Raw genomic sequence first — 25,974 nt, forward strand, 5'->3', positions numbered from 1 at the left:
AAGTGCCATAATAAGAAAAAAAATATTGTCAGTTTCTTGTCAGTCATTGTTTTGACTTTTGAAAATGCGAAATTTATCCTTTAAAAATTTACATTTTGTTTTGTGGATTATTTTGGTTAAACAATAATTTTCCAAATTTTGTTTCATGAAAACAGCAGAGATTTGTAAAAAAGTTACGAGGAATAAAATAACATTATGTCTTTGAGTGAAAACAACTCTTTACCTGCTATAACCATTCAATATAACTGGAACGAAGTTTTAAAGTGAGTATCATACAATTCCACTTATATATAAACTACAACATAATCAAAAACTATTATTTCCATAACTGCCGGCTTCTTTTCTAGACATCCTAACAAGAAGATTTGGATTTCCACTAAGTACTTGAATAAACCAAGTTTTCACGATTCTATTACGACGACAGTCAATGAAAGCGATGGTAAACTAAAGGTGAATGTTTCTGAAGAATTAAACTTTATATCCATTTCAAATTTAAGCATAGTCTTAAAGGATGTAAAATCTGGATTAAAAATAGCTTTTGTTGCACCAAACAAAGTTCATGACATTCATGCTAAAGCAATATTATCTGTTTCAATGACTGAAAATGCTCTTGCTGTGTCCTCCTGTGAGCAAGACAGGCTAGTGATTTGGGATACTAGGACAAGTATGTATTATTTTAAATTATTGTGTGTTCAATATATATATTCCCTGTTACTCATATTTACATAAGCCAGCACCATTGAAAAACTCAGAAAGAAAACCATGTAATGGCTTACTGTATGGCCGAAGCTATTTTATTGGCTTAGACAATATTATTATGTGGTTCTCATAGTTAATTTAATGGTCAACTAAGGTTAATCTAAAGACAAGCTGTTAAAATATTAAAAATAATTTGCATTACAAAAAGTAATGAAAATAACTCTGTTTTACAGATGAGGAAGTTTTAGATTTAGTAGGCCATGGAGGTCCTGCATACAAATGCCGATTCTTTCCATCGGGGACTGTGGTGATATCTGCTGGGGCTGATGGATCATGTCGGATATGGTGTGCTGAGACTGGAATAAACCCAGTCACCCTCAAAGGTCATACAATGTCTGTAGCTGATATTTGTATGATTGGAAGAGGAAGAAATGTCATCACTGTTAGCAAGTAATGTTAGAACTTAAATATTTTATGACATTCTTTTCTGCTTTAAAATATTATACCTGCGGTAAAAAGGGCACAAATCATTCTCAGAATGTTTACATCTTTATGCCCTTATCATACCAAGAGTATGATATTAAAGGTCTTATCTACACATTCATGAGACTTTAAAATTCACAATAGTTATAACCTCCAAAATAGCTTATGATGTAGTGAAATGTGTAGGTATTTATTTAATGTTTTAGAGATGGAACAGCAAAACTCTGGGATGTAGGCCAAGCACTTTGCATAGCTGATGTAATTGACGGACAGGGAGCCATCAATTGCTGTACCATCACCACAACAACCGAAGAAGTACTAGTAGAAAATCCAAGGGAGGTAATGAGTTATCTAAAAAAAATGTGTACAATTTTTTTTCTCGTAAGGTCATTTTTATTTTTTGATAGGAGGATATCGGCTTAAATAGTGACTAGCAAAATTCTACATTTTTGGTAAACAACCATAAACAAAATAAATTCTGCATTTGTTATTAATGCACACTGATGTTTGCAAAACTTTACTTTCCAGTTCAACACTGGTAATAAATTGTTGGTGATTGGATGTGAAAATGGTTGTGTAGTTGGTGCTCACGTTGGCAAGAGGCAGGAGTTGTTTAGAAGGCAACTTGAGGCAGCCTGCAATGCAAGCATAGTCATGGGTGATGTAATTATTGTTGGCTGCAGTGATGGAAAGGTAAGTACTAATGTTATTTTACAACTAGATTTTATCAGTTCATGCCAAATTATATTCCATAAGTAACCAAAATTAATAAAAAATTTAGTTTAATCATTATTATTTTTAGTAAAATTAAAAAAAAGTGTACTTATGCGAAGAATACGCGCACGTATGAACGCGCCCTAATAAATTTTTTAATAAGCTCATATATTTTATGAATAAAGTTAACTGTTATCTAAAATGTCTGTCAATTTCAGATTGTATACTTAAGCCCAGAAGATGGTTCTGTTGTGATGGAAATACATGAATCAATGAATCCAGTTCTGAGTATGGCAGTGCTTTCAAAGGATTTATATGCTGTTGGTAGACAAGACGGCAATGTCGTAATAATATCAATGCAGAAAGCCCATAGTCATGTGCGAGTACAGCTTACTGGATCAGACTGTGATGGTATAAGAGACATCGCATTCAATGGCAAATGGGTTCTAACTGGTAGCCGAGACTCATATGTGAGGAAGTATGATTTTAATCAGATCTGCGTACATTTTAAGCGCTAACCAGTAGATATGAGATCAAGAAGGAAGTTCCAGTAAAATCCAAATTTGATGGAAATAAAAGGAAGAAAAGTTTGTAAAGCAATTTAATAAAAGGCACTCTAAGATCTAAGGTACTACAAAAAATGTTTCGAATTTTTTCAACTCTGTATATTTTTATTACAGTAACATTTGTACGGCATAACCTGCAAAAATATTAGTGACTAGAATATAATTAATCCATACTAATATTATAAATGCGAAAGTATCTCTGTCTGTCTGTCTGTCTGTCTGTCTGTCTCGCTTTCACACCAAAACTACTAAACCGATTGCAATGAAATTTTGTACACAGTTATTCTAGAGTCTGAGAAAGGACATTGGCTACATTTTGATGTGGGCAAATATCTTATTTCCATGAAAATATCGATGAAAATTAATTCGCATTGCGCATGGCCAGCGCTCATCCGGGGGGTCCTGGGTTTGAGTCCCGCAGGCGGAACAAAAAGTTTTCAATGTTCCTGGGTCTTGGATGTGTATTAAAATAATATTTAAAAAATCTTAAATATATTTTATGTATAATATTATAAAAAATCCAGAAATATATCGATGCAATGAACATTTTAGTTCTAATACGATTCAACAGATGGCGTTTCATTTTTTACTTCATTGTAACATAGAACTAATCATACTTATTAGTTATTATGTTTTTGTTTATAGTTTTTAATACTTTAGAATATTATGTTTAATAATATTATCACTTGGTATAATAATAATCAATCTATCTTATCTCATAGAACTCCTACTGCATTTCTAAGGAGTTCGAGTGTACCGTGTTGGCCTATATTCCATCCAGAAAATACATCAATGCAATCAACATTTTAATTCTAATATATGAAAACAGATGGCGTTTTATTTTTTACTTCATTATTGTAATAGAACTAATCATACCTACTTTATTATAATATATTGTTTTTATTAATAACTAGCTGTTGCCCGCGACTTCGTCCGCGTGGACTTTAGTTTATAGCGCGCGGTGTCAACAAAATTTGGGTCAAATTTAAAAACTTTTTAAAACCCTGCTTAGTGGTACCCTAACAGACAGACAAACAGACAGAGATACTTTCGCATTTATAATATTAGTATAGATTATGTGCACACTGCACAGCTGTTTTTGGGTATTTTGATTAATAAAGGGCCGCGCTACACCGGAATGGCAGCGGCGAGGCGAGCACTTTCAGCGCTGCCATTCCGGTGTAGCGCGGCCCTAAGAGGGGTAACCACTTACCAGGGTTTTAAAAAGTTTTTAAATTTGACACAAATTTTGTTGACACCGCGCGCTATAAACTAAAGTCCACGCGGACGAAGTCGCGGGCAACAGCTAGTAAAATATAAATAGTTTATGGGTAAAGCTAAAATTGTGTTATGCAGCTAAGTTATGTAAAGCTTAGCTTTAGGTATAAAAAAGTTTAATTTTAAAAAAAATATATTATGTGCACACTGCACAGCTGTTTTGGTAATTTTGATTTGAGGGGTACCAGGGTTTAAAAAGCTTTTGACACCAATTTTGTTGACATCGCGCGCTATAAACTGAAATCCACGCGGACGAAGTCGCGAGCACCAGCTAGTATTACTATGAAAATCATTTTTTCTTATACTTACTTACATACCTTTAAATTATTATATTTGCATTTAAGTATTACAAGTCTTTTATGTAAATCTTTGCTTTGTTGTAACCAAGATTTCAAATCAAAATTAGGTTTATTACGTAATTTATAATATTTGACACCACCACATTCTAAAATGAAAAAATGTTGGGATGTAAATAGAATTCAACATACTTTTTCTGTTTAAATATCATCTGATTGTAACCAAATAGATACCATTTCCGAGTAATCTTTCTACATCAGCAGTGATATTCCGAATCCAATATAACCAAGTTTCTAAATTAACCACTATGTTATCTAAACTCTTGGTCCATTCTTGATTTCTCATTTTCTCCGTTGTATTAGAACCTAGACAAACAATTCCTTAAAACTTGGCACTAGGTACCAATAAAATTAAATTTTGTTGTTACCTGTTTCAAAAATTGTCTTCTCTACATTTCCAGAAGTTTCTATTTCTGTTTGAGTACCTATGGATGTATAAATATTTAACATATTGTTATTATTTTCAAATAACAATATAGTATGTCTTTCTATAATAAACTTACATTTAATTAACAGATCAGGTGAATGCTGTGTTTCTTTGCTTTTTGCTATCACTTTGGTATCCTCGTTACAAACATCTCTAACTATATTAATATAAGGTAATTTTTCTATGGTAAATAATTTTCTTTTTTCATTAGACGTCTGTACAAGAGTTATGGTTTTGTCTGGAAATAAGAGAGATGATTTAAGTCTTCCTTCTTCATTTGTGGCACTGTTGTTTGCTGATAATACATTATCGGCCTTTGATTCTCTTGCTCTTATTTTAGATGCTTCTTCTAATATCATATTATTTGCATTCCTATTTGACTTATCTTTTGTTACATCTACATTTTCCAGAATTTGTTTAGTGTTTCTATCATCTTTATTGTTTAAAATGCTTGGGATGCTTACACTGTTCTCTGTTGCGACTTCGTGATAGCCACTCAATAGATGGTTTAGTATTTCAACGCTATCTCTTACTGATTGAGGAAGTATTTCTTCTTCTCTTTCTAGTAATTCTCCCAAAGACAAAACTGACTTACTAACTTTTAGTAGCGATTTTGTGTTATGAAATGAAGTACTTTCTGGCCAAGATTCATCGGCTTCACCTAAAATTACATTACTCAAAGTTTAATTTAGATCGTTATTAAATTTATTTTGCATCTGCTTTATAAAATTATGTAAGGAACATACTTAGGAGAAAAGGAGTTGGATTTGATACATAAATTGTTTTTGGAGTGTTTTCGTTATGAATGATAACACTTCTGGTTTTTAAAATTGGTAAATAATTTTCAGAATTTAAATGGCTGAAAATATAAAGAATGCATTACATTAGGCAGTGACTGAGGGCTTTGTATTTCTACAGAACTGTAAGTTTTTCTTACTTTGCCATTGTTTTAGTTAGTTCCGTGCTATTATCTGCAACATTAATTTTCAATAAACCAAGCTATGTCTTTGAAAAAAAAATGAATACTCCAAAGATTGGCTTAAACATTACCGATATCATTATTGTTAAATTTTACTTTTTTATTTCCATCATCTAGCGTTTCCATAGACATATCTTTCTCACTGCGATTAACTGTATTATCTAAATTTATTTGAGATTTAGATACTAAGTCAAGTGTACTCCGAATTACCAATGAATCTTTAGTACGTTTAAACTTTTCTGCGAATTCTACATCACTATCATCACTGTTATTTGGACTATCATCATTTAATTTGTCCTCATGTTTATGTTGTAAATCATTAATTTTATCTGCATACTGCGCATATGCCTCTTCTATTATCTGAATTAAAATAACATTGATGTAGTCTTTTAAATCTTCTAAATCAATGTCCTCGAGGTCTGTGCTTTCTGGTTGTTCATTGACGTTATCGTTAACAGCGTTCGCATTCATCATGACATCCATTGCATTGAAAATTGTGTCCTTAATCCACTCTCGTTCTTCAGATCTCCCATCTCCTTTTGAAGCATCATTACCGTCAACGTAATGCTCTGGGAACTCAGAGCTTGTGTCGTTCAATGAATCTTTAAATTCTTCATCGATAAGTTGTTGAAGAATATCGTTGTGGTAAACAGATTCGTTGTCATATTTTTCTGCATATTTACCACTATAGTTATCTATATAATTGCTGCCAAATGTAACCTTGAATAATTTTTGAAAATATTTTACTAATATTCTTTTCATCATGATAATAAGGTTGTACAAATTTTTCCATACTAATTTAGATAACTTACCGAAGCTTTACAAAACACTTCGTCCAGTAGATCCAAAACTGGTCCTTCCTCTTCTTCAATATCTAAAAAAATATTATCGTTATATTTTTTTAAATGCGATAATATGTAAGTTCAACTTCAGATCTTACTACTAACTAGTATTCTTTTGAATACCTTTTAAATCTTCTAGGAAAAGTTTATGTGAGGATTCCTCTAGTATTCCGTCGATCCACACTGTAATCTAATAAGGAAATTAGATATTAGAACAACATTCCTATCATTTGTGCAAATATTTATCACTAGATGACGCTCGCACTTCGTTGCGCCAAAATACGTTTATCGAAACGTACATTTTCCGCGATAAAAAGTACTATGTCCTCTTGCAGAACTTTGCTGAAATTTGGTATATCCATACCAAATAGCAAAAACGCTACAGTTTCTAGGGATCTTTACGCCTACCTATACCTCTTCAGCTAACTACAGACAGACAGACACACTTTCGCATTTATAAATTATAATATTTGTAAGAAAGTATGGATAGTGGACTTGAACTGGATTAATTTTGATGTATACGCTTACTTTTCTTACAACATCATTCTGGATTTCGTTGTCATATTCTGAAACGCTTTGGATTTCTGAATTGTGCAGTATGCTTGATACATCCTTATCGACGATATGGGCTATTTTGACTGAGCTAAAAATTATACAGTATAATAGTTATAGAACAATATTATGGTGTTGGCAAAATACAGCATGACAGGTGAGACATGTAACATGTTCAATATTTAAGGAGAGTACTCGGTACTCGATTCTCATTAAAATTATATGTAATAAAATTAGGTACTTAATTTTTGACCAAATTTCCCTTTAAATAAATGAAACATGGACACTTAGTAAATTACTATGCGGCCGGCGCGGCGGCATGCGCCCGGCGCCGCGCGCTACCCCTCCCGCGCGCGGTGTCCATGCAATAATTATTTAACTTGCTACATTTACTTAGTGATCAATTGATATTATTTTTTATATTTTTTTTCAACTAATATAATAGCCAAATATCACGTCCTCGAGTAGCGAATATGTCTCACCAGTCATGCTGTATTTAAAAGTGACTTACTCGGGACTCAATTCAATCTGCATTGGTTTTTCAAGGATTTCTATAATTTTATATCCAAAGACGCCACATAATAATTTCAGCTGTTCTCTCCTTTTGTTGTTTTCATTAACAATTTTAACTTTATTTTTTCTAAAAATAATCATAATTAAGTACTACCTATTTACATTCTAGGATTTAAATACGTAATATTACACAATAAAATAAATAAAAATGTTTGTCTAAAGGATACCTGCGCTTAGTTTTAGGTCTTTTATAAAAGTTCACTGCATCTCCCACTGGTGTCTTTGGATTTTCATCGTTAATGATTTTCCTTAATCTATCGATCTGAAGACAAAATACACGTAAGTAACACGTTAGTACTAGTTTAGTGAGCACATTTGTCTCGAAACGTCGCCGAGCACGTAGATTAAAGCAGTATTTACTTGTTTCTTGCGCCTCTGAATGTGACTTAAATATTAGAGGTATACTTATATTAGAGTATACCTGTAGACGGGCTAGCAATTTGTGGCAGTTAAGTAAATATAATATCTAAGTTATAAGTAGGTATACGTGAAAAGTATATCTATATATATAAAACTTAAGGGTGACTGACTGATTGACATAGTGATCTATCAACGCACAGTCCAAACCACTGGACGGATCGGGCTGAAATTTGGCATGCAGGTAGATGTTGTGACGTAGGCATCCGCTAAGAAAGGATTTTGATAAATTCCAACCCCAAGGGGTTCAAGTAGGAGATGAAAGTTTGTATAAAATAATACTTCTTAACGCGAGCGAAGCCGCGGGCCAAAGCTCGTTTTTTATAAACGTCTATACATTCGTTACGCCCGCGCCAAGCAGCACTTTATTTGTATAAGAAAACGTACCTACTTGAATTATTGGTGGCAGACGGCAGTATACTATAGGGAACTACAGTCTGTCAAGAAAGTGTAGAAATTAAAAAGTGGAAACATCGTAGTGTCTCATCCCTTTCAAATCAATCTAAGAAAAAGGGATGACACTACAATGATGCCACTTTTTAATTTCTTCACTTTCTTGACGCACTATAGTTTAGTTTTGCCTTGGTGATAGTTCGCAGCACCTTCGTTGCACATGGCCTATGCTGGTAACATACCATATGAATAGGAAGAGTTTTGTTTCTAGTCTTCCATGTTTCCAAACAATGTCGCTTTGATGGGTAAGCTAATTCGATAGCTCGTAACGGACAAGTTTCCTTGTGACTCCGGCGCAATTTCCTTGGTTTTCTGATTGGAGTTTTCTTTTTACTGGAACTAGCGACTCGATATCAGCTATCATAGCAGGGTACGACGGTTATTTATATGACGACCTCTGTGGCTCAGTTTCGTCGCGGGTTGGAATCCCGCCGACGGAACAAAAAGTTTTCAAAGTTCCTGGGTCATGGATGGGTATTAAATATGCGTATATGTGTATTATATAATAAAAATCTTAAATATATGTATAGTATAAAGGTATTAAATATATTTCCGTTGTCTGGTGCCCGTAACACAAGTCCATCAGGTACTTAGCACGGGGCCAGACTGACGTGGTGTGAAGCGTCCATAGATATTATTATTATTATTCATTACTAGATGACGCCCGCAACTCCGATGCGCCAAAATTTGTTTATCGCCCGGAAATAGTACATTATTCCGGGATAAAAAGTACCCTATGTCCTTTCCCGGAACTCAAAGTATCTCCATATTATCAAATTTCAGAAAAATCGGTTCAGCCCTTTAACCGCCGAGCTTAAAATCAGTCGTGCCTCTAGCGCTGGCACCATAAATCGAAAAATTTATACCTACAACAAATAGTGATGTGCAATACTTATCTTTTTCGATGTCGATAATTTATTTCATAATTTATATAAAGTATAAACTGGTATCTAGTATTTGAATCCATAATGCTGTTAGTAAATATACAACGCTGGCAAAAACATTAGATAAAAACAGCTTGAATAGTCAAGTGACATAATTCCCGATATTTGTTATTAGTTTTATTATTTGAAATGTAATATTTCAAATAATATTAATTTCATAGTTTCCACGGATTAAATAATTGAGTTGTTTAAATATATAACCTACTACAAATATAGATTTTAAATAGTAGATCGATATCCCATCCCCTTTACACTCATACAATTTCATCTAAATGTCGTAGCAGACAGACAGATAGGAAAGCGTTACTTTGTAATTTATTGTAATTTTATTTCCAATGATATTGTACTTATACAGATCTGTTACGTCCATACTATTTTCCGGCTTAAATCTCTTCCGAACAATTTTCAAATTCAAAAATTGCAAACATTGAAAAATTTGACAGATAAGTGAAACAAAAGATACGAAATAAAATTAAATTAAGAAATTTAAAAAAAACCCCGCCAAACAACTTTAAAAAGCAATGTAAATTTACTTGGCGGTCCCCCGACACACCTTGACAACAATTATGGACTAAAATATTACTTTACACAAGTTAGGAATTATTTGAACTTAAAGGCATTTATTTCATTACTTTTTAAAGTTGTTTGGCGGGGGTTTTTTAATTTCTTAATTTAATCTTATTTAAGACTTTTTAAACTTGTGTTGCTTTAAATAGTGCAGAATAATTCCTATCAACAGAATCATATTCTCATGATTACCATCTATCAATGTCGTTTTCGATGCCTCATCGTTAATATGAGCCCAAACATGAAACCTCCACTTTGGGTTCATACGAAGCTCGGTTCCTATAGAATCCAGGTGATGCAGCAGCAGCAGCATGTAAATATTTAGTGTTTATCTACTTCTTACTGGTTGTCGCAATTAAAATGAGCCCAAACACCAAACCTTTGCTTTAAGTTGGCGAGGAGTTGGATGTCTTATTGATTACCAAGTGATGCTGCAGCACCAGGTCAACTTTCCATTAATATGTATATACGTATATTGTATATTCACAAATGTCACAAACGAGAATGAAATATAAAACCCATCAAACGACTACATGTTGCTAACGGCTTTTCATGAACCAGATAAACCCTGATTGTTCAGCACTGAAAAGGCTGATGATGATGAATTATAGCTAAGAACACTCTCGATCATGTCAGCTTTCAAACAAAAAAAACTAGATCAAAATCGGTCCACCCGCTTGGATGCTACGATGCCACGGACAGATACACACACAGACAAACAGACAGACAGACACGTCAAACTTATAACACCCCTCTTTTTTGTCGGGGGTTAAAAACCATTTACATAAAAGAGACAGTTATATTTTTAAACGTCGAATCGTATCGCTGTCTCTTTCTTCGCTTGAGCTATGACGAAAATTCGATTTTTAACCCCCGACAAAAAAGAGGGGTGTTATAAGTTTGACGTGTCTGTCTGTCGGTCTGTCTGTCTGTCTGTGGCATCGTAGCATCCAAACGCGTGGACCGATTTTGATCTAGTTTTTTTGTTTGAAAGCTGACTTAATTGAGAGTGTTCTTAGCTATAGTTCATCATCATCAGCCTGCTCCGTGCTGAAAAATCGCAGTTCATCTGGTTCGTGAAGGGCCGATTAGCAACTTGCAGTCGTTTGGTGGGCTTTATTGCATTCTAAGTCGTGGCATTCATGAATATTTACACATTAATGGAAAGTTGACCTGGTGCTGCAGCATCACCTGGTAATCAATAGGATACCCAACTCCTCACCAACTTAGAGCAATGGTTTCGTGTTTGGGCTCATTTTAATTGCGACAACTAGCAAGACGTAGATAACCAATAAATGTTTGCATGCTGCTGCTGCAGCATCTCCTGGGTTCTATAGGAGCCGAGCTCCATATGAACCCAAAGTGGTGGTTTTATGTTTGGACTCATATTGACGCGTGACGGCCTCATCCAAAGGGACATTCCTAGATGGTGTTCATTGGGATATAATATGATCCTGTTGATAGGAATTATTTTGCACTATAACCAACATTAAATTAAGAAATTAAAAAAAAAAACCCCCGCCAAATTTAAAAAGTAATGAAATAATATATTTTACTGACTTTAAGTTTAAATAATTCTTAAGTGTAAAGTGATATTTTAGTCCATAATTGTTGTCAAGGTGTGTCGGGGGACCGCTATTGTAGATGTTTGATTTGACAAAACATTATAGTATCGAGACAATCAGTGACATGGCGATACAAAATGCAAAAGACACTGTTGGCGGTCCCCCGACACACCGTGACAACAATTATGGACTAAAATATCACTTTACACTTAGGAATTATTAAAAATTTAAAGTCAGTAAAATATATTATTTCATTACTTTTTAAAGTTGTTTGGCGGGGTTTTTTTTTTTAATTTCTTAATTTAATTTCTAGATTGTTCGAAAAAATAATTGAAAATGTAAATAATCGAGGTATTTATTGCAATCAAGACATGTGGTAAGAGATTCCAAGTGTTTTGTTTTCTTTTGAGTCATAATTGGTACATTTTCGAAACACGCACGACGTCATTTTCAATTTATTTAGGTAAGACAAGACGCAGCACGTTCGTGACTGCGCTCGATGCAGACTAAATAACAGACGGCCCAATTGGGCCGTTTTTGAATCTTCACAACGCGCGCGGTAGTAACATATCTGCTTTGAGTTTTTCATCATTGTTTATTTCTAATTTAAGTATCCACTACAATCATATTTATCGATAGCATCATCATAAGCACAACACTAGTGGAAAATTTTAGAACGCGGCACTCGCTTATGACGTGAGAAGCGGTTGTCTTTTTCCGACCGTGGCACAGGGTGTGCTGACAACATTCGTTTCTAAACATGCAGGCTAGGGATGGAATCGTCAATTCAATCACTGAAATTTTTATACTATATTTATTATAAATTAAGTAAAACAAACACGTTTATTTCTTCAGTAACCATTGCTTTATTTGTTTTATAATAAATTAGTTAGTCAAAACAGAAATGTTTTAATTTATGTGGATTTTTGTATCAGTAAATCATTGCTCATGTCCCGTCCCTACTGTCGGATTTTTCAGACTCGGGCGTTGGACATCAATACACTTTTCTAAGAATATTTTCGGTAATTTATTTAACTTTAGACATTATTTTTAGATCTTCTAATTAAGAAACTAAAGTGTAATCAATTGTTAATGATTACTATTTACTTCGTTAACTATTTACCAAGTATAAACTTTATTTTAAAATAATACAGCGCTATCAAATAAAAAAGGCAGATTAACCGAGTAGTGGTACTGGTTGTAAATATCCGACCTTGGCGAAATGGGCACGAAAATATTTGTCGGATTATTCCGACCTTGGCGGCTAAAGGGTTAAGAGGTAACGGACAGAAAGTCACACTTTCACATATTTTTTAATATTAGCATGAATATCAGCCGTAAAGATTAAAGTTGACCCTGTATAAGCTTTTTCTTTCATAGATATACGAGGAATGAGAGAAGGAACATTATATTATTTATAACCCAGGATTATCTTTTCCTCATTGGTCCAAATTTTAATATATTCCTAAATCAAATCAAATCATTTATTCACATAATGCAGTTTATAAAGGTGGTATCTTATGTCTAGTTACCTGTCCTACTTACCTTTTGGCGTAATTTTCTGCTTGATGCTTCTTCTTGTGAGGCATTATATCGATGACATGGTATTCCTTGATCTCTGGTAATGTTTTAGATTTTATTTTACGTAATTTCTCCCCAAGTAGTATGTGTTTACTTATATTATTCTCGTATGGTCCTGAGATACAAAATTCGTCATCGGTAAGCACTACTGAAAGTATTGTTTTAGAAAATGTTAATAGATGGCGTTGACATACATTTACAAAATCTTAAATTCTTACAGGCTACAGCTAGTGTAGCTATTCTACTTAGTAGCAAGATTTTCCATTTTATAGAGACTCTTCTGTGATATATTATGCTAAGATTGGTGAGCTGAAGCAGTAGATCGGCTACAGAACGCCTAGTGGTGGGTATGTATTATTGAAGTTAGGAATAGAATATTATAATATTTTGAATCAATATCCATATTCCATAGGAAAGAGTGGGGTATTATAAGATAATATTATTATTTATTATGACCCACCTGAATGATCGCAGTTATTAGAAAACAGCATTTTCATATTCAGACTAATATCTATGTGTTAAAGGAGCCCGATAAAAGCACAAAAATTTGAGTTCCAAAAAGACAAAGTATAATGTAACGTAATGAATATTTAATCGGTATGGCTATGCTGCTACGTCGTGTTACGTGTATTATTGTAATAGACTTGTACAAAAATGTACTGTGGACTGTGGTCTGTGTCGCCGAAACGATGAAGTGCTCAAACCATTCGCGGTTTGTCACAATTATTATTTAATTGATTAGACTTATTAAGTGATTAGTGCAATGTGCACACTGCACATTCTATAAAATATAATATTTTATGCACTGTGTCGCGGACCGCGGTCATAGCTAGAACACTGGTTGGGTTGCACCAACTAACTATAACTGTAACTTTAACTATAACTACAGTGCAAAATGTCAAATCTTTGGTTAAAGTAAAACAAGGGCGTCGCCAGGGGGGGGCAAGGAGGGGCAGCTGCCCCCCCCCCTAGAGATTCTAAAAAAGTTGCCAAATATAATGCAAACAATTATCACTATAATATTAAAATCTGGTAATAAAAAAATACGCTGTACGATGTACACTTATTAAAATTCAAACTCTTTTTTATTCTATTTTTCTAATAAATGTATTATAACTTATTTACAAGTTTTTTATTGCATAGTCAAGAGCTCGTGCTCGTGTAGCTTTACCACGAAGCTAAAACAAAGCTTTACACATCTCTCTCTCTCGACTCTGTACTGTCATAGAATATATTATTATATGTATATAGTACTAATCCATCCTTAGTGACTTAAAGATAAAAACAAGACTGTCGTCAATCTGCCTACGTAGAGTTTTGGATTTCTTTGGTCACATCGCAAGAAAAGATGGCCATAACCTCGAACAGCTTGTGGTTACAGGCAAAGTTGACGGTCGCCGTCCAAGAGGCCGAAGTACTATTAGATGGTCTGATCAAGTGCGCACAACTCTAGACACTGGCCTCCATGATGCTCTCCATTCTGCCAAGGATCGCCACAGATGGCGTAATGTGGTCGTCACTAAACTCCAAAAGGGGAATCACGACCCTCAGAAATGAGGAACACGACGCGAGGAGGATATAGTACTAAGATACTGTTGTTATTACAATCGCTGTAGATCATAGATGTAAGGCTCGTAGTACAAGTGAAAAGCTTCATGTCCTGTCGACTTTACCTACAATTCATATCTACTTTTCTCATTTATAGAGAATGAGAAAAGTATGAATTGTAGGTAAAGTCAACTTGAAGTTAAATATGGCGTCCATATCAAGGACGCCATATTTAATCTCCGCTCATACGTATATCTGAAAATTTACTATGTTTTACAGTGTTATATTTTTCCTGTCGATTTTTACGGATAACTCAATTTTTTATACCCTCAATCCCGTTACCTGTAGCTTCAATAAAAAAAATAAACGCAACAGACATCTGTGAATTTCTCCAGTTAAAATTAAAGCTAAAGGATGCCATATTTAACTATAACTTTAACCACGCCTCTGGTGCAACCCAACCGGCTGGACTATATTTTTAATATACCCAACCTAAGGGTGGGTTGCAACTAGGGTTACCATCTAGGTATTACAAAAGTCCTGACAAAAAGCCGGACATTTCAATAAAAGTCCGGACTTTTGACTTTTTGTCGCACTTAGTTTAAAGAACAAAAAAAAACATTTTTCACCTTACCCACGCACGACACGATATTTTTAAAATTTGCAACATTGTTTTCAAGGTGGCAACACTGTTTTCATGTTGGCAGCACTGATGGCGCCAGCCAATCCACCGCCACCAGTATAATGTTACAACGATAAACTAACGCACGTACATACGTCGATATAACTTTACTAGTTTTATTTCTCATATTTCATCAAGTAATTAAATATCCGGACAAATGAAAAGGCCGGACGAAGTCCGGACAAGAGTCTAAAAGTCCGGACATGTCCGGATTAATCCGGACGTATGGTAACCCTAGTTGCAACTTGCACCAGAGGCGTGGTTAAAGTTAAAGTTATGGTTAAGGCTAAATTTAGCTTTAACTTCAACCTTAACTTTGACTGGAGAAATTGACAGATGACAGCTGGTCCAACAAGGTGGGGGCGCTGCTGGTAAAGGAGAACTGTCAAAAATGGCGTTTTTGTATGATGACAGCGTTAGTTCCTTTTTTCGCATCGTGCATTTAAAACCTTGTCGAGCTATATGGTTATGGTTAAATATGGCTTCTTGATGGCGTCTATTTTTAACTTTAACCAAAGATTTGACATTTTGCATTGTAGTTAAAGTTAGTTGGTGCAACCTCGACCTTAGTCGCGGTCGGTAACTGGCAACAGCACTTAAAAATATCTGCATGTACAAGTTAGGACGGCGCGGTGTCCCGTGTGACGTGTCAGGTACATACTGTTACATGTGATGTTGAGCAGAATGCATGGGATAACCCAGTCTTGGTTTAAATACGTATTCTATACTTGAAATACGAATCCTGACTTCTGAGGCTATTATATCTCTGTTTACAGATGATTTTTGTATCCTAACGTATTATTATTACTTATATAAAGAAAAATTAATGCAGACATTAGACAATAGTCAATACTTATTTCAATATAATGGCATTTCTACTGAAGCTCTGTGTAGAATATTATAAATATTACTGTTAAAAAGTATATCTGTCAGACAATATGTCACTGTCAAATGTAGTGGCTAGTGAATAGTGATGGCAAATGTATTATCGACATAATATTATTTAGTATCCTCCATGATATTGCTCACAGAATGCGTAATTTATTATTTAATAATAATAATAATAATAATTTTATAACATTATGATTGATAATAATAACATACATGGTATATTGTGATAGCAAGATAATATTTTCTCACTAGGGTAAATGACTAGTAGATTGGACAGTACTAGTCATTGGAAAAACACAAAAACACCATAATATTTATTAATGTTGCTTTAAAAACTGACCGTTCTTCTTTAAAAATAGGCATTCTTATTACTAAATTTAATTAAATTTTGAAAGCAACATTAATAAGGTGTTTTTGTGCTCTTTTCAATGACTGTTACTGTCCAATCTACTAGTCATTTACTTTACATCGTATTGTTTTACAGACGTTGAAATGATTATGTCGATTTGTAGTAAACATCGATATAATATACAAATTTTATCGAATTGCTATTGCGCGCATCACTCAACAGTCAACACTTTTGACGTACTTTTGACTTTCAAGTTTCAACTTTCAACTTTAAAAAAAATATATATTCGTCAAATTGTATTGGAAGTCAGCGCACGCTTTTCATTGCTCTCAAAAACAGAATTTTCGTAATTGTGTAATAAAGTCACAGAAAAGTTCTAAGGAAGAAACAAAATAAATAGCAAATAACACAAGTGATGTGAGGTGTCTATAATTTTTGTGACCGACAAGATCCAGGGTTTAAAAAAATCTATAAACAGTATTTTGTTGACGACTATAAACACTGCTCGAAAACAAAGAACAATAAGCAAAATGTGGTCGCATTTAGAACGTGGTAGTTCTCCTGTGGATTGGTGTGAATCCAACTATTCTATTTCTCCAATGATTGCAGAATTCGTTAACACAGTAAGTATTTTTTGTGAGACAGTTAAGAATAGAATAGAATATACCGTACCTAAGTGCGCAATAATAAAAGCAATCGTTTTTGTTTTCAGATTAGCAATGTTCTATTTTTCTTGTTTCCCCCGGTTTTGATACATCTGTTCCAAGGCTACGCTCGGTCGTTCAATCCTGCAATAAATATTCTTTGGGTATTGCTGATGGTGGTTGGCCTTAGTTCGGCTTATTTTCATGCAACACTCAGTCTAGTTGGTAAGTAAATATAACTATAATAAATAAATATTCTTAAAAACAATAGTAAGATTTAACATAAAGAGCATTAATAGAACACAATATTATTTAATGAATTTAAAACATGATTCATTAACATTATTGAATAATAAAACAGGATGATGATTGTAATTTTTTGATGATAATAATAAAAAATAGTTTTACTTAAATTAATATTTAGTAATTTATACCTACTTCCTTAAATTTTTTATTTCCTTAAAAACACATTAAACTGTTTCCTATGACACAACTAGATAAAACTAGTAACATTTTTTATAATTTCATAGGGCAACTACTCGATGAGTTAGCAATACTGTGGGTCTTCATGGCTGCTTTTGCAATGTTCCTTCCTAAGAGATATTTCCCAAAGTTTTTACGAGGAAACAGGTAAATTTGTTGTAGGACACTAAGCATTAACAAAACCAATAGTAATATAATTCACCCTTCATTTCATATTCACTCCATTTCAATGAAACTTTGATCATTTACTTATATATGATATTTCAAGCAGCACTTCAGTGTTTAGTTTGGAGATTGATCTATATTCTTATAGTCTTCTAGATTGCAAAACTTCCTGGTTAATTTTCAAATCCTTCACTCTCCTAACCCTCGTTAAAGACATAAATAAATTTGTGATAACTAAATTATAGTCTATTCATGTTAACAAGCAAGTGAATTAGTTTTTCTTAGATCACTATTAACTAATCTTAGAAAATACTAAATGTCATTATTTTCTTACTTCTTTATTAGGTTAATCAGTCACATAAGCTGTGTACATAATAACTAATAAGTAGACATCGGATTCTATGCATGATCAAAGTGCCGAAATATGCATGCAAGTATGCACGATAAATGGCCGAAATATGCACAAAATATGCACAATCAAAAGTCACCTGTTATTAAAATTTTTGTGAAGAGATTTTTTATACAGCACCAATAATAATTTTCTACCAACATTTTCCGATTGCAATCTTAATGTACCATGGAAGTTTAAGAAATCGGTAACTACTTTATTCCAATTTTTTACTAATGTTGCCAAATACAAAGAAAAATTTTGTTTCTAGAAAGATATTGTACCTATCGGGTGTATTGCATTCTTTTAATGGGGATGGAGCCACATACTTGAAGTGTTACTCTTAGTACTCTTAGTTATACCTCTGTTTTGCGGCCTCGGTGTGTGGCATGATAGCTAGTTTGAAGACTGCGAGGGCATAACACTACCGAAATCACTATTAACGAAAAATTGCCACTAATGCCTAAAAAGTGCCATTATATGCATTTGCATATCCAAGTATGCAAATGCATATTATAATCCGATGTCTACTAATAAGCAATAACTAAAATAAATTGTGTGATATTAGTAAATAATAAATTTTGACTTTTAAATTCTTTTTTCACTGTCTTCTTAACACAAATAGACTAGGTACTTAGAACTTTACTACTTGTTATTCAGCCTTCATCAGTGATAATTATCTTTAGCTCACATTATCATGTAACACTCGTTAATATTTCATGTTAATTTTCAATTAACAACATGTGTTCACTATTTTAGGTACTTACTATTTTTATCTTGTTGTTTCCTGCCACTGCGGTCGTATTATATTAATGATATTTTAAGTGTCTGTTGTGTGTTGCTTTGTTGTGTTGTCTTTCTGTCACAACTTATCCCCAGTGGCAATTGGCATAATAATAGGGTGGCAGGACCGGCAAAATGCCATGGGTCCTTGACCCAGGACGGCCCCGGCCCAGAGGGCCACCAGCTCAAAAATAATCTAAAACATACTTTGTAGCATACCTCGTGGCCACAACGTGACGATTTTTACAGATAGGGCCTCTAACGTGCACGTTAAAAAGTTATCGTCGACGGAAATTCCTTCGATCGCGGATTCTTGGAAATCTATTGTCGCGGTCACCGGTGTCCTTATGGGGCACATAGGCATGATAGGTTAAAAGCGTCTTCATATATTTCCATACATTTTACTTCCCTATGTGATCGTTTTACCGCGGACACAGAATATTTAGTAGTACCAACCGCGGACGTCCACGATATTACCGTCACGTCCAAAATCATAAAAGCGCACATTGTTAGCTGTGATCAGTCGGATGGGTTTGACTTAACGCGACCAAATTACTTAGGTCCGCCATCTGCCTAGGTAAGTATCAACTTCTCTGATAGCACAAGATAGTCTCGTTTAATGTATAATATAATTTATTTCAGGCGAGTCCTGGCGATGTACTCCACTTTCGCTTCCATTGTGTGTACGGGATTGCTGGTGATGCATCCGAAAGCGAACGCCTTCGCCCTCATGACTCTCGCGGTGCCCGCTATGAGCTTCCTTTTCATGGAGTTGAATAGGTATCTACATATCTGTTTTAATAAAGCAATAATTTTAAGTTAAAATCCAAACATTCATTTTTCCAAACCCACTGCCAAGCATTCATTTCCCCGATTCTACAATGTGTAAAAATGTGGGCCGCGGGTCTGAGGGTCAGATAACATCTGAACATGAAGCCTTTTAAACAGGGTTTTTATAGGGTTACAACTTATAAAACCGAAAATTTGTGACTTGTGAAGTTTAGTTACCTACTGTCGCTAGTTATGATCATCGAATTTTATATATTATAGTCAGACTCCGCGTGCGAGCTCCGAGGATTTGTCATAAATGTTTCGGATTATATAGCTGTTATGAGATTTATTTATACCTTACAGTCCAAACTGTTTCAACCGATTGATTGGAGCCAGTGCCGTAAACAGTCTTTTTTGCGCCCTGTGCGAGTTTTTACAACTGCCCCCTTGCTTTTTTAGATATTATATTACCCAAAGCAATGTATAGGTCTATTTTACTGTTGGAATCGTGGTCTAGAGGCGCAGCTCGAACTATTATCGGGAGCAAACCGAAATAATAATACTCCTGCCTGGTTTGGCCATTTTTGCGACCCCCCAGAGTCTACACCCTGTGCCTGGGCACCGGTGGCACCGCCCTAATTACGGCACTGATTGGAGCTCGATAATCGATTATATCCAGTTTTAGTTTGACATTGTCCCAGAATTACCTACCCATTGACATTGTTTAACAAAACTGATATGTGATAAGAGAGATACCATCAATAAAGTCCCGTTGATATAGCATCATGGTGTAGTTTTAAACAAACAATGTTTGTTCAACATACAATTTTTACTAGTTAGAAGGTTATAGTTTGCTTATAATTCTAGTACAGCGCACTTGGCAGTTGGCTAAACAATAATATAGCGGTGCCAGCGCATAGCTATGCGACCATGCGGGGGCCGGGGCCCGTAACATACTCGTCTCTCCCTTTTCCTTACTTTACTTTCGATTCTCAATTTAAGGGGTCTTACAGAAATTATTTTACAGATATTAATTGCAAGGCCCCACAGAACACCAGGGATCGCGGTGTAGGTACTATGCCGCGATTATCACCTGAGTGGGGTCCTTTTCGGCAGCATCCGCTTTACACTACATTGTGTTTTTGTACCTAAATGATATAAATATGTATTATAATGTCCGTCTGATTGTATTTTTTTTCCTTTTTTACTATGTTATGTTTCATTTTGATTTCATTTAGTTTCTTATTGTTTTTTTCCTTGCGTAACCTTTGTAATGTGGTGTAATGTGTTTAGATGTCGAATAAACGTTTATTATTATTATTATAAATTAAGGACCAAAGACAAAGTCAACGAGGTCACAAACTACTTGGAGAATGGGGCTCGTAACATACGCTATAAGTGCTATAATATTTGTAATCCAACCATGTAGGTAGTATGCTACTTACTGGTAGCTTGGACAATACTGACTCCTTAATGCTTTTCTTTCCAGGGTAAAATGTCCAAGAGTATATCGTCTGGGACTGCGCTGCGCAGCGGTCTGCTTCCTCGCAATGTTCTGCTGGATCATCGATAGAATGTTCTGCGACGCGTGGCTATCCATCAACTTCCCTTACATGCATGGCATATGGCACGTCCTCATCTTCATAGCGAGCTACACGGCCCTGGTTCTCTTCGCATACTTCAACGTCTCCGATGAGAGACCGGAGCAGACTCCACAGCTGAGGTACTGGCCACGCAACGATTTTGAACTCGGCGTTCCATATATCGTCATAAAACATCCATATAAGAAGGATGAAAATCTGGCGATTTAGAGCTGAGAAAGCAGTGATTGACGAGATACAAATAAATAGTATTGAGTACATCTTGTAGATGCTACCGTATAATAAATCGGGCGTATATGAAGGTTCCACACCACAAATAAAATTAAAATGGGCATCATAATACCAGTGTACAGTCTGTCAAGAAAGAGTAGACGCAGTACAACATTTTCTAAACGTAATTACGCTCAAAAGGTGGTTTTTAGGGTTCCGTACCCAACAGGTAAAAACGGGACTCTACTTCGATGTCTGTCCGTCTGTCTGTCAGTGTGTCTCCAGGCTGTAACTCAAGACCGCTATAGCTAGACTTCTTCACATATTGTGTATATCTGTTGCCGCTCGCGCTATAACAACAAACACTAAAAACAAAATAAATATTTAAGGGGGGCTCCCATACAACAAACATGATTTTTTTGCTATTTTTTTTGCTCGATATCAATAACGGCAATACATAGGCACTTGAAATATTCACGAAATACTCAGTGTAATTTGTACTTTTAATAATTTATAATAAAATTTAAATAAATAAAAAAAATAAAGGGGGGGGGCGCATACAAAAAACACAATTTTCAGCCTATTTTTGGTCTATTGTGGTACGGAACCCTTCGTGCGCGGATCCAACTCGCATTTGGCCGATTTTATTATTTCTCTTTGTATTCACACAGAGAAAAGCTCATATTATACACTAAATATTATCACTTTGCACATTTTTATCTCGATTTAGTAAGGTTTTCCTATTTTTTAAGTGATTTCAAAATTGTTTACAGCATCTACTCTTTTTTGACAAGCTATATTGTATTTACTATTAACATTGTGTATTCAACACAGCTGTGTCAACTGTCAATAACAAAGTTTCATGTTTGCAACACCCATTGCATCTGTTGCCTGATTTAAACCAAAGGTCCTCCAAGCAAGTAGCAGTATTGTGATTGATTAATGTTATGAAGTTGTTGTATGTAGATTGTAGTGCCAATCTGTGATGAAAGTTTGCTTGATTGTAACAACAAAGTATTAGTGTTAAAACTGTGGTGTTAAAGTATATTTATTTTTAAGCAAAGTAAATTGGTATGTACAATAATAATTTTAATATTAATTAGTTGCTAGTTATAGTCTGTCAAGAAAGTGAAGAAATTAAAAAGTGGCAACGTCGAAGTGTCATCCCTTTTTTCTGAGATTGATTTGAAAGGGATGACACTATGATGTTGCTTGCCACTTTTTAATTTCTTCACTTTCTTGACAGACTATAATTTCAGAGGTTTCCTAGTTTCAAGACTTTGAAACATTTAATATTGAGTTAATTTAAAATATTTTGGTGTATACAAATTAACTTACTAATTACTATCCTTTTAGTCAAAAATATAAAATTACTTATTTTAAGAGTAAATTATTTGTATATTTGGTTCAGTGACAGCTTAATTTTTAGTATTGATGTATATTAATTTTGTGGTCAGTATATGGTAATAATTTTGTAAAACAGTGCAATATCCTTATAACAGTATAGATTTTTTGACTGTTTGTTAGAATATTATAAATTATTTAAAATGACATCACCCTTTTTTTCTATTGAATATACATACTGAATAATTGCTTAAACTTAAAAGAAACTAATTGCTGACTAAGGAAAAGACAAATTTTAATAATAAATTTTTATTGTTGTTTAAACAATGGTTTTATATTTTCCACCTAAAACTAAGCTTTATTTGTACATTCCATATAGGTATAAAAATAAAAAATTTGGAATGATACCAGATGCAATGCAGATCATTAATAAATTCAGCCAAAGTCCTAGTACTAATCGGAGTCCGAAGAAACATTTTGGTGGTTTGTGTGCAGAGTTGAGGAGTTAAATTTTTTTCTAGGGTAAGTAGAGCCACCTCGGTATACCACATGATTTTTTTCGGTTTCCAAAATCTTTACCTCATGTAGAAGATCAGGCTTGTCCATTAGCTTCTGAAGTTGGTCCCAAATGTATATAGCTAGGTTTTCTGTGGTGCTTACCTGGAAGAAAAATAGCATGATTAAACATATTTAAATAGTGAAAATAAGCATAAGTTTTTTTTTTTAAGTATATTAGTGGTGGTACTGGTGGACTAGCAGAATTATGTAACCAATACTGAGCTTTATTATACAGAGTACCTAATATTAAAAGGAAAGAGTTACATTTTTCAATAATACTTACCACATTTTTGAAGTATGGAACATCCTGGTCCAGATTCTTGTGATCTAAGGGTATTGAAATAGCATCCCGCATGTAAATCTTGAGATCAGATATATTCATTACCATGCCTGTTTGGCTGTCTACTGGACCTTTCACTGTTACTAAAACTGGAATAATATTTTAAGAAATTTAATTTGTGAATGAAAAGTGAAAGCGCAAACCTGATTTTTAAGTTGTAATACATTAGCTAGTTTGAATATATTTGTTGGCATCAGTTGTTTTTAGTGGTTGCTATTTGTTACACTTATACTGATATAAATATTAAACAGTAAACTTGCTTACCAACATAATTATGTCCATGTCCATTAGGGTTGTTACATTTTCCGTATAATTTAGCATTTTCTTCATCACTTAGAAAAGGGCTTAAAAAAAGTCATATGTGAGCAGAAGCTACAAATACCTAATTGTTAAGTTTTTGTGATAACCTCTGTTGGTGACATAGATTTATCAGAAATAAAGAAACAATAATTATTCTAAGGTCAAGGGTGGCGTAGACATAGTTAGAAGTGATAAGACAAAGGATCATTAAAAAGCAACTACCTAAGCATGCAATAAATAATATAGCACAAACACACGTGCACTCTACATGTACGAATTATGTACATTATGAGGCCTATTATAAACGCATTATTTAATAATTAGTAATACTTTATTATTATTTATCCATTACCTGTGTAACCTATGGCAGGCACTAAAAGTTTCTCTACGAGTGATAGAGACGATAGGTAAAGACGACATTCTAATAAAGTGGATACAATTCCTTTCCTTTAGCGTACAAAATTATATTTTTTTCTCCCTAATTTACTTTGTTACACGGCTACGTATTTTTTCAAATTTTATAAACTCGAAAGTTGAAACGTTTGACAATTTGACAATCACAAATGACAAATTGAGTTTTTTTTTATGGCTGCACTTAGTACATTGCCAATGACGAACGGAAAAAACAATGTAAAAAATTAAATTATTACGAAAAACGAGGAATTTGGAAAAAGGAATTCAGGACAGGATCAAGAAAAATTATATATTTACAAAAGAATACTTATAATTAAATATAGAAATATCAAATCTCAATATTATTATGTAATATAAAATCAGCTAATATTCGATATATAATATATTTTCTAGAATGTAATAAACAAATAACTGAAGTAGGAAAAAGAATTTTCTTCTTTAACAATGAATCAAGGAAATGGGAACGGTTGTAAAGAGGACAAGAAAATAATATATGGTTGACATCCCCAACCTCAGCACCACAGGCACAAGAGGGATTGTTAATTATATTAAGGCTGCGTTCCAGATGACGTTAATTTTGACCAAAACGCTCAAAACGTCCCCTTCTGCCGTTCCCTTTTGCGACCGGGGTCGTTTTGATAGCGGCTATGACGTCACTCATGACGTCATCATTTTCGCTCAAAACGACCCTTGACGAAGATGGGTCAAAGTGGGCGTTCTAGTTTTTTTTTTAATTTTAACGTAACTATATCGCGAAAGCCATGTTTGGAAAGTTTTCAGGAGAGAGTAGAGACAAAAACATTATATTATTTCATTACAAATAATATTTTAATTAAATAAATTAAATAACATCTCATCTCTCCTATTTTGTTGACTTACTCGTACTTGACTAAACATTAAGCGGTATTGTTACCTAACGTTTATATGTATATTGTGACAATAGTCAATACTCAAAATATGTGGTTTTGTTATTAAAATATGATTACTTAAGTAAAAAAATGTAATACTAAAAACGAAACAAATATACTTAATATTATGTACCTACATATTTTATTAAAATAAATGTAACTATAAACAATAAAATTACTTTTATTTACGACTTGAAGAAAAGGATCGTAATATCCAAGTTCGGTTCAATGTACCTATGTATAAAAAAAATATAATTCTTTTTTTAAACTTTTCTCAAAACGCTCAAAACGATCCATAATCCGTTCCACTTGGGTTTGTATCACTGACGCTCACAAGCTAGTGGAACGGGAAAAACTACGGTCTTGAGCGTGAGCGTTTCTAACGTCATCTGGAACGCGGGGTAAGTCTAGCAAGACGACGGGTGCAAAGTAAAAAAAGTCATCTGCAATTTTGAGTTTTTCGTTTTTTTGTAGAAACTAGCTTAAAATATCATGTTCTACAACATACCAAAAACAAAAATTCAAATATCACCTTATTTTTGGTACTTTTGTCACGTAAAAGAAGACATCTACTCTTGTTTTGTGAAATTGCACGATGT

The 25,974-nt window shown here is 34.0% G+C and overlaps 4 protein-coding genes across 11 annotated transcripts; 2 read left to right on the forward strand and 2 right to left on the reverse strand.

The window, feature by feature from the left end:
* The first annotated feature begins 93 nt into the window (after positions 1 to 93).
* LOC121730317 (proteasomal ATPase-associated factor 1-like) lies at positions 94 to 2,494 on the forward strand. The gene is made up of 6 exons (XM_042119308.1): positions 94 to 263; positions 348 to 664; positions 933 to 1,149; positions 1,389 to 1,521; positions 1,711 to 1,875; positions 2,115 to 2,494. Exons 1-6 carry the CDS (start codon positions 196 to 198, stop codon positions 2,412 to 2,414), a joined length of 1,200 nt encoding a protein of 399 aa, XP_041975242.1. The 5' UTR covers positions 94 to 195; the 3' UTR covers positions 2,415 to 2,494.
* LOC121730315 (GRIP and coiled-coil domain-containing protein PFC0235w-like) lies at positions 2,482 to 13,578 on the reverse strand. 8 transcript variants are annotated; one of them, XM_042119301.1, is made up of 16 exons: positions 13,457 to 13,578; positions 12,961 to 13,111; positions 8,522 to 8,678; positions 7,637 to 7,731; positions 7,408 to 7,536; positions 6,873 to 6,987; positions 6,468 to 6,534; positions 6,315 to 6,376; positions 5,574 to 6,222; positions 5,461 to 5,494; positions 5,270 to 5,382; positions 4,600 to 5,184; positions 4,465 to 4,521; positions 4,271 to 4,417; positions 4,058 to 4,185; positions 2,482 to 2,596 (listed from the first exon to the last, which is right to left on the reverse strand). In XM_042119301.1, exons 1-16 carry the CDS (start codon positions 13,491 to 13,493, stop codon positions 2,552 to 2,554), a joined length of 2,571 nt encoding a protein of 856 aa, XP_041975235.1. In that variant the 5' UTR covers positions 13,494 to 13,578; the 3' UTR covers positions 2,482 to 2,551. The 8 variants fall into 8 exon arrangements, with proteins under 8 accessions (XP_041975235.1, XP_041975239.1, XP_041975233.1 ...); XM_042119305.1 differs by having other exon boundaries at positions 12,948 to 13,111; XM_042119299.1 differs by having other exon boundaries at positions 12,961 to 13,141.
* A 3,134-nt stretch (positions 13,579 to 16,712) lies between these two features.
* Positions 16,713 to 21,663, forward strand: LOC121730640 (alkaline ceramidase). The gene is made up of 5 exons (XM_042119779.1): positions 16,713 to 17,089; positions 17,179 to 17,335; positions 17,641 to 17,740; positions 19,572 to 19,709; positions 21,190 to 21,663. Exons 1-5 carry the CDS (start codon positions 16,997 to 16,999, stop codon positions 21,509 to 21,511), a joined length of 810 nt encoding a protein of 269 aa, XP_041975713.1. The 5' UTR covers positions 16,713 to 16,996; the 3' UTR covers positions 21,512 to 21,663.
* Positions 21,664 to 23,148: 1,485 nt separating this feature from the next.
* On the reverse strand, positions 23,149 to 24,606 carry LOC121730286 (6-pyruvoyl tetrahydrobiopterin synthase). Its single transcript, XM_042119265.1, has 4 exons — positions 24,406 to 24,606; positions 24,018 to 24,097; positions 23,697 to 23,842; positions 23,149 to 23,515 (listed from the first exon to the last, which is right to left on the reverse strand). Exons 1-4 carry the CDS (start codon positions 24,471 to 24,473, stop codon positions 23,309 to 23,311), a joined length of 501 nt encoding a protein of 166 aa, XP_041975199.1. The 5' UTR covers positions 24,474 to 24,606; the 3' UTR covers positions 23,149 to 23,308.
* Between the last annotated feature and the right edge of the window lie 1,368 nt (positions 24,607 to 25,974).

The sequence above is a fragment of the Aricia agestis genome, chromosome 9 (genome assembly GCF_905147365.1).
Source record: "Aricia agestis chromosome 9, ilAriAges1.1, whole genome shotgun sequence".
NCBI classification, from domain to species: domain Eukaryota; kingdom Metazoa; phylum Arthropoda; class Insecta; order Lepidoptera; family Lycaenidae; genus Aricia; species Aricia agestis.

Bases quoted from the DNA above. Each gene is read 5' to 3' on its own strand.
- LOC121730317 (XM_042119308.1), top strand. From the start codon at position 196: ATGTCTTTGAGTGAAAACAACTCTTTACCTGCTATAACCATTCAATAT. The intron at 264-347 runs GTGAGTATCATA...CTTCTTTTCTAG, and splicing joins AACTGGAACGAAGTTTTAAA to ACATCCTAACAAGAAGATTT. The intron at 1,522-1,710 runs GTAATGAGTTAT...TTTACTTTCCAG, and splicing joins TAGTAGAAAATCCAAGGGAG to TTCAACACTGGTAATAAATT.
- LOC121730286 (XM_042119265.1), bottom strand. From the start codon at position 24,473: ATGTCGTCTTTACCTATCGTCTCTATCACTCGTAGAGAAACTTTTAGT. The intron at 23,843-24,017 runs GTAAGCAAGTTT...ATATTATTCCAG, and splicing joins ACATGGACATAATTATGTTG to TTTTAGTAACAGTGAAAGGT. The intron at 23,516-23,696 runs GTAAGTATTATT...TTTTTCTTCCAG, and splicing joins TTCCATACTTCAAAAATGTG to GTAAGCACCACAGAAAACCT.
- LOC121730640 (XM_042119779.1), top strand. From the start codon at position 16,997: ATGTGGTCGCATTTAGAACGTGGTAGTTCTCCTGTGGATTGGTGTGAA. The intron at 17,090-17,178 runs GTAAGTATTTTT...TTTTGTTTTCAG, and splicing joins TTGCAGAATTCGTTAACACA to ATTAGCAATGTTCTATTTTT. The intron at 17,741-19,571 runs GTAAATTTGTTG...AATTTATTTCAG, and splicing joins AAGTTTTTACGAGGAAACAG to GCGAGTCCTGGCGATGTACT.
- LOC121730315 (XM_042119298.1), bottom strand. From the start codon at position 13,493: ATGAAAATGCTGTTTTCTAATAACTGCGATCATTCAG. The intron at 7,732-8,521 runs GTATGTTACCAG...TTTTGTCTTCAG, and splicing joins AAACTCTTCCTATTCATATG to ATCGATAGATTAAGGAAAAT. The intron at 5,383-5,460 runs GTAAGAAAAACT...TTATATTTTCAG, and splicing joins CTAACTAAAACAATGGCAAA to CCATTTAAATTCTGAAAATT.